The sequence below is a fragment of the Sardina pilchardus genome, chromosome 20 (genome assembly GCF_963854185.1).
Source record: "Sardina pilchardus chromosome 20, fSarPil1.1, whole genome shotgun sequence".
Lineage (NCBI taxonomy): Eukaryota > Metazoa > Chordata > Actinopteri > Clupeiformes > Clupeidae > Sardina > Sardina pilchardus.
The window spans coordinates 14,925,449-14,938,867 of record NC_085013.1 but is presented as its reverse complement, the minus strand read 5'-3'; the positions used below and the strand labels follow the sequence as shown (position 1 = coordinate 14,938,867).

General features: G+C 45.2%; 3 protein-coding genes across 4 annotated transcripts in view; 2 read left to right on the top strand and 1 right to left on the bottom strand.

The window, feature by feature from the left end:
* pdss2 (prenyl (decaprenyl) diphosphate synthase, subunit 2) overlaps positions 1 to 13,419 on the top strand; it is a 31,599-nt gene that overhangs the window by 14,130 nt on the left and 4,050 nt on the right. Inside the window, exons 3-4 of the mRNA XM_062523550.1 lie at positions 79 to 277; positions 6,263 to 6,337. Coding sequence (XP_062379534.1) covers positions 79 to 277; positions 6,263 to 6,337 — 274 coding nt within the window. The remainder of the gene's footprint in view (positions 1 to 78; positions 278 to 6,262; positions 6,338 to 13,419) is intronic.
* Positions 6,375 to 8,196, top strand: LOC134067911 (P2X purinoceptor 7-like). Its single transcript, XM_062523396.1, has 3 exons — positions 6,375 to 6,722; positions 7,165 to 7,407; positions 7,586 to 8,196. The coding sequence occupies exons 1-3, from the start codon at positions 6,564 to 6,566 to the stop codon at positions 8,090 to 8,092; spliced, it is 909 nt and encodes a 302-aa protein (XP_062379380.1). The 5' UTR covers positions 6,375 to 6,563; the 3' UTR covers positions 8,093 to 8,196.
* Positions 8,361 to 12,714, bottom strand: LOC134067711 (uncharacterized). Of its 2 annotated transcripts, none has more exons than XM_062523121.1 (13): positions 12,440 to 12,714; positions 11,756 to 11,836; positions 11,564 to 11,632; positions 11,318 to 11,458; positions 10,882 to 11,215; positions 10,491 to 10,776; positions 10,174 to 10,407; positions 9,962 to 10,047; positions 9,746 to 9,850; positions 9,345 to 9,538; positions 9,042 to 9,206; positions 8,622 to 8,866; positions 8,361 to 8,537 (listed from the first exon to the last, which is right to left on the bottom strand). In XM_062523121.1, exons 1-13 carry the CDS (start codon positions 12,667 to 12,669, stop codon positions 8,452 to 8,454), a joined length of 2,256 nt encoding a protein of 751 aa, XP_062379105.1. In that variant the 5' UTR covers positions 12,670 to 12,714; the 3' UTR covers positions 8,361 to 8,451. The 2 variants fall into 2 exon arrangements, with proteins under 2 accessions (XP_062379105.1, XP_062379106.1); XM_062523122.1 differs by having other exon boundaries at positions 8,395 to 8,542.

Genomic DNA, 13,419 nt, shown 5'->3' with positions numbered 1-13,419 from the left:
AGTCTTGATAGAGAAACATGATACATTCTCCAGTGATGTTTTATTTTGTCTAATTACACTTTCAATCTTGCTCCATAGTCAGAGGAACCTTGCTGAGATAACAGAGCTCATTCACACGGCCTTCTTGGTGCATCGTGGAATCGTCAACCTCAAGGACTGGACCAATGCTGACGGACCTCTCAAGGACATGCAGTTCGGAAACAAGATGGCAGTCTTAAGTGGGGACTTCCTTTTGGCTAATGCTTGCACTGGCCTGGCGCAACTGAACAACACCAAGGTAAAAAATATTTCCCTAAGTCATTTTTATTCACACTTAAGTTGAATAAATTTCTCTTCAATCAGTTTTTGTTTAAAGTTTGAAAACAAAACTGAAAACAACTGTGTGTAACCCAATTACCACAGTGGCTGAATCTATATCCCAGATAATATGAAGATTACTTTGATTCAACATTAAATACTGGTATTCCCAGTCTTTGATAGTTGATTGAAGATCAACCCATTGCTCTCCTCACCAGAACTACCACTGGGCTGTGCATGAAAGCTGACTCTAGCTGCGTGGCCAGAGAAGGCCCAAACATGGCTGTTGTTGTCGAAACTATGGTGATCTCGGCAGAGCCGGGAGATGGGAAGGCCGAGGGAACGGTCAGCTGACTTTCTCAGGTTTCTGCCATCTGCCGGAGCATTCTCTGTGGCCCCTTTGAAGCCCCTCTCCTCCTGGTCATGCAGCAAGCAGAGCGGCCCATTGATCTGCGTCAGACGACTGTTTTCTAAATGCATCTGTGTACCATGTACACAGTCGGACTGACATGTTGGAGGTTTTTAGGTGAAGTAGACTATCCGTTCAAAGGAAATACGATCTGCCTTTTAAGGGACTGTGTTCACTGAGTGCAGTGAACAGACTGGGTGGGAAATAGGCTGATCCAAGTTTGTTTTTTAAGATTCCAGTGAATGGAGATGGACAAAGAAAGTTGTAATTAAAAAACAAAAAGCCCTGTTCCATTTCACTAAGTGGGCGAATGCAATTTTGTGTTCCTTTGGAATAGATGTGAAGCAGCAAACTCCTTCTTTCTCTCTTGTCCTCATGAAAGCTGACAGACTGTATGGGTGTGTCTGTGGTGTAGACTCAGGGCATTTGGTCATGACATTTGTATTGACTTACCAGTAGTGGAATGTTTTGGCTGGAATGGCTTGATGTTATCAGTAATAAGTATTGACCATCCCGAGCAGTTTGCAAATGGTGACTGGAGAACAGCTGTGTGTTTGTGTGTGTGTGTGTGTGTGTGTGTGTTAAGAGGTCAACTTGGGCTAGCTTCTGTTGTGTGGGTTATTAGCAAGAGTATCAACAGTCCTTAAAGAGGACTTACAACACCACTTGATGAAAGCTTACCCCTGTGTCAGTTTCAGTCTGACCCGAGCCCATTGATTTAATCAGCAAATCAATTTCTTCATCTTAAGGATAGTGGAAGGACCTTAGTTTGCACATTCAAACAAACACTTCTCTCTCACTCTCTGTGTCACAACCACAAATTATGCCAGCAGACATTCTAGTAAGCATAATATGCTGTGGGGTGGATTTTTATTTGATAAATGTGCACTGTGAAGTAGTCACTTGTTCTTAGTGATGAGGATCAGAAGATCATATCACAGGTGATGGCCTACACTTGTGCGGTGGTAATACACACATGTGCCCACACACACATGCCCATTGACACAGGGCAGTGTGTGCTCGTATGCATGTCGCCTGGTGTCTGAACGTTGACAGATCCTGTCATCAAGCGCACCCTGCAGAATGTGCCGCCCCAGAGCAAATGGAAACTGAACACATCTCGCTCCCCACTCTAAGTTGGCCTGTGTCCTGACCACCCCCACGACCCCCCCCCCCCCCCACATCCCAAACGTCCACCTTCCTTACAAGCACCTCCACACCCTCCCCACCCTGAGCCGTTCACACGGTGACGAGGTCACGCCGGGGTCGTTTTAAGGTCAGACGCGCATGTGGTCTTCCAAGGGGAATCCTGGATATCCCCACACTCAGTTTGCCCGAGACTAAACACAACCCTCTCTCACTGATAGCAGCCCATATTAGTTACACTGTAGCTCTCTCTCTTTCTCTCCCTCTTTCTCTTTCTCTCTCTCTTCCTCTGAGAGATGTAGATGATGAAGATTAAGGCGGGGGAGGGGGGGCTTTGGATAAAAGTTCTCAAGGTTTTGAGAAGGGGCAGCTGTGGGAGAGGTGGGAGCGCAGCGCGGCGCGGCGTGGTGTGGTGCGGCTCGTGGCCCTCGGAGGGGAGCAGCCACGCTGGTGTTGAGAGGAGCTGAACTACTGAACTCGCCTCCTGTTGTAAAGTTTGCTGGACTTGGATCAAATGTCGGTCAGCTATTTAGTGTGGCCAATACAACAGGGACTGTGTTAAGAGAGGTGTATGTGTTTCTCTCCCTGTGTCCCTGTGTCCCTGTGTGTGTATGTCTGTGTGTGTATGTCTGTGTGTGTTTGTCTGTGTGTGTTTGTCTGTGTGTGTTTGTCTGTGTGTGTTTGTCTGTGTCTGTGTCTGTGTCTGTGTGTGAAAGAGGGAGAGGGACTGAGGGAGAGAGTGATACATGGGAGGCATTTATTAGATGTAGCACAATAGCATTCAGGAGCTCCCCCTGGTGGTGTGATGGCATACTCTCCAGTGAGGATTTTAAGACCTTGTACATGTCAGCTCTTCAGTTCCTCTAGTTAAGTGTTCCACCCAGCCAGTGATTTGTTGGCCTGCGTTACCTGAGTGGGAGGGTAGAGTCACTGCTGTTGATATTAAGTTCTCAAATGCCATGTGAGCAGAACCTTTTTCCTCAGTGTTTCGTTGAGCATTGTTGGGATTTGTCATGACCATTTCAGTTGCGTATGCGCACACACACAGATGTAACTTCTACACCCTCACGAGAGATTATACTCCCTATGCTCAAACACCCACTCAGAAATGTGTGTGTGTGTGTGTGTGTGTGTGCGTGCATGTGCATGTGTGGAGATTGGCTCTGCTAACTTGGGTGTAAACTTTAATTGAAACCTTGCATTGCGTCACGCCGGCCAACGCGCAACCCGAGCCAGCACGCATTGAGGAGTGATGAAAAGGCACACGTTCCATTGGGATCCAGCTCACGCTGCTTTTAAAGCGGCAGAAAGACGAACCAGCCTCGCGGTGGACTCCAGCGTGCCGCGCGAAGATGCTTGAAAGCAGAGATCACCACCCATTCCCCCGGGAGGTCAACGCTGTCGCCGTGGCTTGAGGTCTTAACTGTGTGGCATCTGGAGGGATGGGTCCCCCCCCCCCTCCCACTCCCCAACATCAATGTCATAACATTCACTTCAGCGCTCGCAGAAGAGCATAAGACAGCACAGTGGCATCCTCTGGTGTAACGTAACCACCGCCGCCGCTGCTGGGCTCAAGCTCGTCTAGCCGTGTGTCTCTCCGAGAGGAAGCTCCAGAGGACATACAGATGTGCCCAGCATCTGTCTGCACTAAGGTCTCGGTCCCCCGAAGCAGAGCTCAGTGGACCTGGTCTGGAGAGAAATGGGGACGGGGTTTTGGGGGCTGGGGGGTGGGGGGGGTGGCTGGCTAACGCGGGTCTCTCTCCAAAAAAGCAGCAGGGTGTTTTTCTGTGCGGGTGATTGATCTGTATTATGCGCTCTGGCCTTGAGAGCGATCCTGGCTGAGCTCTAGTATAAACGGTAAGGCGACACTCGGGCCCCGGTTCGTCTTTCTCCCCCTCACAGACCTGTCGGCGAAACCCAAGCCGGCTGGATTTGGGAACGCGGGATGAGGGAGGGAGAGAGGGAGGGTGGGAGGGGTAGTCAGTGGTGGAAGGGAACAGGGAGGGGGAGGGTTTATCTGATACTTTCCAAAAAAAAGCCCCCCCTCTCTAATCTACCCCTTATTTTTTTCATTCTCAGCCCAGCAAAGACAGCACATCTGGTAACACTGTAGGCGCATTGTCCTTTTTGGTTCTTTGGCGAGGGAGTCGGGTTGCCTCAATATTTCCTCAAGGATCCGGTTTCGCAGAGGACGCATACACACAGACATACACACTCACACTCACACTCACACACACACACACACACACACACACACACACACACACACACACACACACACCAATACACCAAGGGAGACTTTGGGGAGAGACGAGAGTGGTGTTACCAAATAACTCAAAATAAATGTCTGGATTTCACGAAGACGTGTGTGATGCACTTCTCCTTTCCTGTCATTTTCTGAAGAATGGCTGTGGTTGTGTTATCCTGACAGGCTAACAGAGTTTTGGAACAGGCAAAAGTGGAGCCTGTCTAATTGGCTGTTCCTCTCCTCAGTAGAGAGAGGAGGGGTGTGTGTGTGTGCTGGGGCCAGTAGAGGTAGTGGAGGGTGTGTGAAACGTTAGACTCGCGGCAGTTATACGAAAGGCGACACGTCTGACAATTTAACCCCCCCGTCGCCCCAACCCATTCCTCCTCTCTTGGATTCATATTTCCTAATTATAGCGGAGAAATCAGAGGTGCACTGATTAAATCTGGACAATGGGCTCACACAGGCCCCCTTCAGGACAGTGTAGGGAATTGTACAAAGTTGGCTCAAGATTTGGTGAGTGTGCGGGTTTGCAAGAGTTGTTATGTTTGTCTTCCTCTCTTCACTAGTAAATTGCCTCCTCTCGGATGCAGGTCAGGTGATGTGTAGAGAGTTGAATTAAATATCTGGATTTGTACTGGGTCATGGATTTCTTAGCCAGTAGTTTGGTTCTGGTTAGTGTTGGAACTCTATGCCTCTCTCTCTCTTTCTTTCTTTTCTCTGTTGCTCTCTCACTTGCTCTCTCTTTCTCCTCTCCATTGTCATCTTGATTCTATTCACCATCCAGTCCAGTGTAAGGGCCTCTTCAACTTGCCTATTCCTGTCTCCCTCTTTACTTTTAACAAAATCGCAAACGTGCAGAAAAAAAAAACACTTGAAATGTGTCGCCTCTTTTGTTGTTTTTTGGGGTTTTTTGTTTCGTTTTTTTCCCCTGGCAGGTGCTTTGTGCCACGTGCCCTTGTGATGGTTTCCCTGGGGGAAGGCGGACATCAAACATCTTTTTATTTTCCTTAGTCAAGCTGTTTGCCCGCCGAATGCTGGATGCCTCTTTGAACAAGCAGAAGCCCAAACCTCGCAAGCCTCTCAATTCAGAAAGCCTCTCTCTCTGCTGCGCCCCATGCTGCTAGTGCAGGTGGTTTCACTCAGGGCTGATGCTCTCTGACGGTGTGTGTTTGTGTGTGTGTGTTTGTGTGTGTGTGTGTGTGTGTATCAGAGACACATTCGCCTGTTAATGTGTTCTCAGGATCATTTTCAAACAGAGGCCAGGGCAAGAGGTGGTGTGAGAGGTTGAAAATGTTATAAACACTTGTTTTTTGCTGTGTATATTTTGGTAGGGTAGAACTATGCATCTCTGTTGCTATTTGTGTGTGTGCGTGTGTGCGTGTGTGTGTGTGCGCGTGTGTGTGTGTATGTGTGTGTGTGTGTGTACAAGCTTGTGGATGCTACTGCACCCGAAAGTGTGTGTGTGTGTGTCGGGTACCAGATGTCTGGAGCCTTATTAACCCCTCAACCCTCTGGACATTTCTCTGTTTTTACTCACCATCTGCTTTTTAACTGCTGGATGGACACCCAATCCACCCCACTAATACAGTTTTGGCTGGGGGGGGGGTGTGGGGGGGAAGGCGCTATAAATATGACTCGTATTAACAAAGCCCCGTCGAATGTGTCCAACCCAAACATCAGGCCGGTCGCGCAGCCCGATAACGAGACGGCGGTGCGAGGATGATGACAACCTGGTTAACAGACTCGCTCAGGCAGCCCTCACCTCCTACCCTGCCCTCTGCAGCTCTAAGCTCTAAGATTGCATGAGGTGCTCCACACATAACACAAACATGCCAGCTGTGTGCGGTGAAAACAGGCACAGGATCTTGTGGCATTATCATGTTATATCTGAAATTTTAAGTACTAAAATCCGTTTGAATAATAGCGATAATTTGGTTGACTTGTTTGAATGTGTGGAGAAATATCTTGAATGTGTGCTTGACATGGATCATATTTCCATACAGTACATGACATACAGTCTGCATTCTGCAGTACATGCTCTGCTCCACTAATTGGGACTTTTTTTGGTTAATGTTGGTGCAAGCATTGAGCCAGTTTTCTAAATTCCTGACAATTGTATTGAGAGCATGTCCATTTAAAGCATGTTGTGTTTTGGTCCACAGGTTGTGGAGCTGATCTCCAGTGCCATTGGTGACCTGGTTCAGGGCATCTACTACGAGGGCTCCCACTCTGCTGAGGTAAGACCACCGTGCAGCTCCCACGGTCAGCCACAAGAGGACCCTCAACCACATGGGGCCTAATCAAGTCAGTCACGAGGCCTCTGTGGAACATTAAAGGTAGGGTTGGAGATCCTGGAAAACGATTCCAGCAAAGCTGCATTTTGAAAATACACAAGTCAAAAGTTCCAGCCCCTTTCTTCAGACTTCCCCCCGAAACCACGCCTCCAGAGTACAGGAACGCGCAATGCTTGTTCACGAGCAGGAAGGTGCACGAGCTCTGTTCTGGTTCACGAGCACGAAGGTGCACGAGCGCTGTTCTGACCTGTCCGTGGTACTGAAAGCAAGCAAGCATCGATTGGCTTTGGCTAACTTTTTGCTAACTTTTTTCATGGCGGATTCACAGGTAAGAAAATACCTTTCAACATCATAATGAACCTAACTAACGAATATGATTGTCATTTCAAGTTATATTTATGAGTATATTAGATTAGAAGTTTGGCTATTCACTTTGTTATTTTGATACGTGTCATATAACCTAAACTAGCTCTGGCTACTAAAATCAGCAAGACTAGCCACCCGCTACCCAAAGTTAGCTAGTTAGTTTACTTTTAACACTGTAATGTGCATTTCAACATTATGTTATTCGACGTAACAGTCCTAATTCATAGATAGCAGGCTAACATTACATTCCGTAATGATTTATATAGTAACAACACTGCTTGCCAGCGAACTTTACACGAATGTTTTTCCGTCTTGACGATTTATTCAAGTTTACAGTCTGTAACTTACCAACGAAAGTGTGATTCGTTTGAGTTTTAGCTGTATATATTATATCATTTATTTAGAGCTCCCATGATGAGAGCCTCGCTGGCTCTGATTGTGATTATACGCCGTCGGAGCCATCCACATCCAGAGGGCAACGTCAGCGACAGGTGAGAGGAGCACGGGGGCGCAGAGGAGGAAGAGGCAGAGGAAGAGGCAGAGGAAGAGGCAGAGGCAGGGCACGCGGAGATCTGACAGGGGGTCTAGGAGAACAAGATCTCCAGAGAGTTGAAGAGCTACAAGCCCAAAGGATGGCAAGAGAGGAGGTGTTTATCATCACATTTATTATCATAAATAATATTTGCCTCTGATAAAAGTACAAACCATTTTCTTTATCTTGAAGAGTGATTAGTGGCTTGTGTGCTCACCTGCCATGCACTGTATAATATTTTAAAGACAGAGCTGATCTTTATTAATTTATTGTATTTATCTGTTGCTTCACAGGCCAGGATTGAAACACTAAGCTTAGAACAGAGCCTTCAGCTGCTACGGCTCAGCCTGAGACGTGACCCCAGTCAGATGTTTGATCTGCTAGATCAAACATTTGGTACCCCTCCACCAGGCCCCCCAGTTCCAGGCCAACCCACCTGGTGTGTCTGCACAAACTGCCGGGAAATGCCCACTGACCTAGAGAGGAAATGCTGTGGACAACATCCAGATACATGCATCTCAATGTTGCCACACATGGACCTATTTATTTTGTCTGAGGGGGTTCTTCGCCTTGCCAGAAGAATCTGGAACGATGTCCGGGCAGAGGCAGATGCTCCAGAAGCGGGAGAGAGCAACCGCCAGTTCCGTTACGCAGCATACAGACAGTATGTTGTGTGGCAGTATGGCGCACTTGGTCATGGTCGGCGTGTCGTCATACCTAGTTGCTGCGTTTGGAGGATTCGGCAGTGTTATCCAGATCCACTTGGGCAATATAAAGGGTTTGTCCCAAGTAGAGTTTAGCAAATCTGGTAGCTATGTACATAGTTAGCTTTATTTATTTTATTTATGCACGTCTCAGTTTTGTTCTGCACCCTGTTTGACTTTGTTTGGTCATCGTTCTTCTTCGTTCATAGGCAATAAATCTCTATTTATTTCAAAGAACTATTTGATTGTGTTCTTCTGAACATACATTTTACCTTGCCATCCCTGCTCATTCATTAGAAATTATCAAAAAAGCCAAACAACCAAAATTGTGTTAACAACTGTTTATTGAGATATTTGGGGAAAACAAACAAACAAAAAAAACACCCATATAATAATAATTAAAAAAATACAAAATCTTAAATACAACTATGTACAATTTCAGGGAAACCGTTTCCTCACAGCTGATGCATCTGGTCAGCGCTGGCTGGTAGGTCAGGCACATGCTGCAACACTGTGGGGCCTAGTCTGTGGGTGGAGAGGCCTGTGCTGTATAAAAAATACCACAGTCACAACCACATATCTGATAGTAATAACATTTGCAAATTTTAAGTTATATGAAACATACCAAGCCCTCTGCTGACTTGCTTCTGCAACAGCTCCTGGGTTGTTGGGGCAGGGACACCTGATAGGACGCCAAGCCTTCTTGGATCCTCTGGTCTTAAGGGTCTGCTCTTTTCCATCCCTCTTGGGGCAGCAAGTCTTGCTCGCAGAATGGCACTTTGAAGGTCGGGGATATAGCTGTAGTCCTTATCCACCTTCAGAGAGTACAGCCTCCATGTTTTGGACCTCTTGTTGAATAGCTTCCCATACCTGGCAGAAAAGATGAGTAACAAATCAGTTTTGCACAAGGTAAAGATTTGTAATAAGCAACAGTTTTTTTCTAACACATATGTAATCAGATTAACTTTATCAAAGGGGCGGTCAAGACTCGTTCAAGTACATTTATCCAACTACATAATGTAGGGATGCTTATAACACTACATACTGAATTGAGCCATCCTCATTTCTCTTGGCTGGTCTATGGACGTGGTGATTGTAGTCCAGGCCAGCCAACATGGTTCGGGCTTCATATACAGCTGGGGAGAAGCTGAAGCGCTTGCTGGCATACATCAAAATATGATTATGAAATGACTCCAAGTCCGCAGTTGACCTGAGGGTGAAATGTCAACAATACTCATTAGCCTATTTACCTTTAAGTTCACCTAAAACACTAATACACCCCCTCCCCATTTAGAATACCAAAGGGACATTATTATAGAGGAAGTCTTGTGAATATTTGCAGGTGTACCTGAAACGCAGATACTTGACGATGTTCTTCAGCCAGCGTGCCTCAAGAATAATTTCCCGCAATCTCTGGTGTGCCAAACTGCCCTGTTGTATCCAGTCTTTCTCTCTGCTGTCCTCCAAAGGGCCGTGGTGGCAGGCACCAAGGGCCCACTCATGTTCTCCTGTGACGTGGTGCAGGAGTCCCGTCCACAGGTCCTGAGGAGAAATAGTTACAAAATTACTTTAAATAAGGGATCTCACAAACACAGAGTGTGCACAATGACAAGTCTGACAAGGGGTCCAAGCTGTTGGCCAAAGTAGCGATTATTCAAGACATAAAATGACAGACCCATGTTACAGTTCATATTACTACTCCATTCAGAAACAACACGCAAATTACATCATCTGTGATAGGTTACTTACCATGAACTCTTCATAACAGCTTGTAGTTTTGCAACAATGCCAGAAGTGGTTGCAGACATCTTTGCTCCATGTCAGTAAGTCAGAGCATCCCTTTTGCTGCCCTGCCTGGACATTGAACAACAAAGGTTTTAAAAGGATGTCAACAAAAGTTCACATCAAAAGGTTGATGTAGGTAATGTACAAAGCATACAATTGGAAAGGAGATCCAGAACATACCGCCACAAGTCTTTTGTTCAAGTTCTTAGATCCATGCCAGATGTCTAAAGAATGGTGTATGCCACTGTCTTTGAACGGTCCTTTAGCTAAAGTTGAAAAAAGAAATCATGGTAAATAAACCAATGAATCAGAGCAATATGGTGATGCATGTAGTGTAGCAGAAATGTATTAGAGCGGTGAAATACTACAGAAATTACATTAGACCCACTTACTGAATAGGGCTGATATTTGACTGTGGGCATCTGTGCAAACTTCAGTCACATTCAGCTCCTGACGAAGTGTCTCCAAAGTACGCACAAAGCCCTCCTTCTCCATAATTACAGAGTTTCTTTGCGTCTCCCGCTTGTCAAGGCTCACCATCGATATTATCTGCTTGGATGAGTTGTCCATGGCTGTGTATGTGCAGTACTGTGCACAAAACCCTGGACTATCCATTCGAGCATCACCTTAGAAAAGACAGGAGATAAATATTTACTTCATGTTAGTGCGTGTAGACGTGCGTGTGTGTGTGTGTGTGTGTCAAACTCACCAAGAACTACAACAGGCCCTTTTGGCTGAAGCTGGGTGATCACTTTGGCTCGCTTCTCATTCCAGAACTCCTTTATACTGTCAACACAAAAGGAATCCTGGATCCTGAAAAAATTGGACCTCTCCACCATCCCCATATTCATGAACTTAAAAAGCAGTGATATCTTGGCATAATTATTGCCTGAAAGCAGTATATTGCTTGCCAGCATAAAATCTCCAACCAACATCCCATACTTAAACATGGGCTGTGAGGACCATCTCCATACTGAGTGACCCTGAGGACACATCTAAAAAAACACAAAATAAAACAAAAAAAGTTTAGGACATTTCTGAAAGCAGTTCCTTCCCAATATGACTGAAAGAGAAATCAGTCAAAATAATTACCAACTCACCCATTCAACAACAGCTGCTGTGCCTCTGGATTTTATGCAAATTTCAAAAGGTGCTTGTGCACAGCACTGTTGCTTCGTCACTGGGTCTTTTGCTGTGCACTTGGACATTGGTAGGACTATGTGCTCCGCAAGCTGCCTCAGACAATCATGGTAGACGATTGATGCTGGATGGCCTATAACATCATCGTCCACAATGATTTTGATTGCCTCTGGCAATGGTGGCTCTTTGCTCGTTGAATCATGGGAGGGGTCAACAGCATCATGCACTGACTCCTCCATGCTGACAACCGGCAGTGACTCCAAACATATGTTTGTTGTCAGAGAACCACCTGTCCTGTAGTAGAAACAAGAAATACAGAAAATACATTTGAAGAACAAAAAATAAATAAAGGAATAAAAATAAGTAGTATCAGCTGAGACACAGAATAGTGCATACCGCAAACAAACACGAGGCACATAATCATCATCATCACTGTCGTCACTGTCTGTGTCTACTTCCTTTGTGACATCTTCTTCCAAGGATGACACAGACTCTGCCTCCTTGTCAGGGTTCCACGTCTCATCATCCCAGTCAATTCTAGAGAACAATGCACATTATTGGTAAAACAGATAATTATACTGAAAAAGTTGCCTGTAAGGTAAGGGAACCGCCTACTCAAAGTGTTGTGAAAACACGACTTACATAGAATTTTGGATGTTGTTAAACTCATCCTCATCGACAACATCAACATTCAGATCCAATGAAGACATACTAAACAGAGACAATTACAAAGAAAAGGAAAGAAAATGTCAGTACCTCATGTCACACATTTACACTAGAGATCAATTACATATTTATCTAAATTGTGAACAAAAATGTTTCTAAAAACAATACCTTATGTCCAGCTGTTCAACAGCAGCTTCCTGGATTCTGCTGTCCAACTTCTCAATCCCTGCTACTGTGAAATCATCACCTCTGTCCAACAGAGGGTAATAGAATTTCTTGTTAATACAGTCTATTCACCAGGTATGAAAATGTTCCTCTTACTGACACCACATTTATATTACCTTTGTGTAAATATACAGTTGTGAATAGAAAGCTATGTATGGAAATACTACAACCTAGGCATGGATAAGGAAAACCTTACTATACCCTATACAGGTGAAAAGTTGTAAACCGTGTAAACATTGTAGTCAAAAAGCTTGATCTGGTGTGTACAGCTGGCATTGCCTGATAGTACTTTTAGTTTCTCAAGGCTAGCTTTAGCCCTGGTTGAACACTTTTGACAATAGAAATAAACAGCAATCAAACCTATATCAGTATCACTGCAACATCCTTAGACAGCAAGCATTTGAAACCTAAGCATCTAACGTTAGCACGTATAATGTTGGATAAATACGAGCTATAGAACAACTGCAAATGGCAAAACTTGTGTTCGACAAGCCCACTTGGCCAGAGCTGTAGTAAGACTAGCGAAGCGGTACTCTAAGTAAAAGATAAACTGACCAACATATTTTTCAAATCGTTAGCCTACATTGACCGTCCAGCTTGTTGTCAACATAAAGTTCGAATACTCACGTGTCAGAGGGAGATTCTGTCAGAATTGTGGATACGGGGGGAGGAGGGGGTCTCTTGAAACCTTGTTTCACGGGTGTAGATGTTGTGCCCTTCTCGTAACTAACAAAACAATAAACAATAGTCATCAAGTTAGCAAATAGTTTAGAAGCATGAAATAAATGCCATGGGGAAAAATCTTCACGGATATACAAATAACTTTGATTAGCGATTGAAAACAGTAACGTTGACATACTTCGGTGTTAGCTAGCAGCTAATTTAGCCAAACATGCCGGGGCATTGCATTGTCTATGTATCGTTTTATCCTCTCACTGGCTGAATACTTGTTAGAAACGACAACATACTGTTCTAAAGCAATAATAAGTGCTCTCAAACATTATAAAGACATAATGTAATCTTACCTATCCAGTAGAAATAGGGCCACCATGGCATCCGTTTGCAGCCCTTGCTGTTCCTTTAGCTGACGCCATCGAACAAATGCAGCAGCACCGATGGCCACTCGGGTCTTGCCTCTGTCTTCGTCTGCCCTTTTTTTGGCAGAAGCCTTCTCAAACACAGTCTTCCGTTTTCGGCCCGTTGTTGGCACCTTTTCTGCCATAATGTTGCCGAACGTTGCCGTATCTTGTATGCTAACTATACGTTTAAGAATGCTAGCTGCTACGTGCTAACCAAGCTGGCTCTAGTTTAGCTTCCTGGCTAGCTTCCTGGCAAGCTTCTGGGCACACGCAATCAGCACGTTCACGAAGAAGGGTACGCGCAGAGGGGGAGGGAGTAGACGATTGCAGTTTGATAGACGTATCAGCATCCAATCATTGTCAACGGTCCGTTTAGTATGACTGGATAGTGTTTTTCCTGGATTTTTCGTTCTAGAGGCCACTAATTTTTTTCATTTTTGTGTCAAAACTTTTAATTAATTGGTTGCAATGGGGGTGTGAAGAGTATTTCAAACAATGTGTTAAAAAATGCTCCAGAGAGTATGCTCC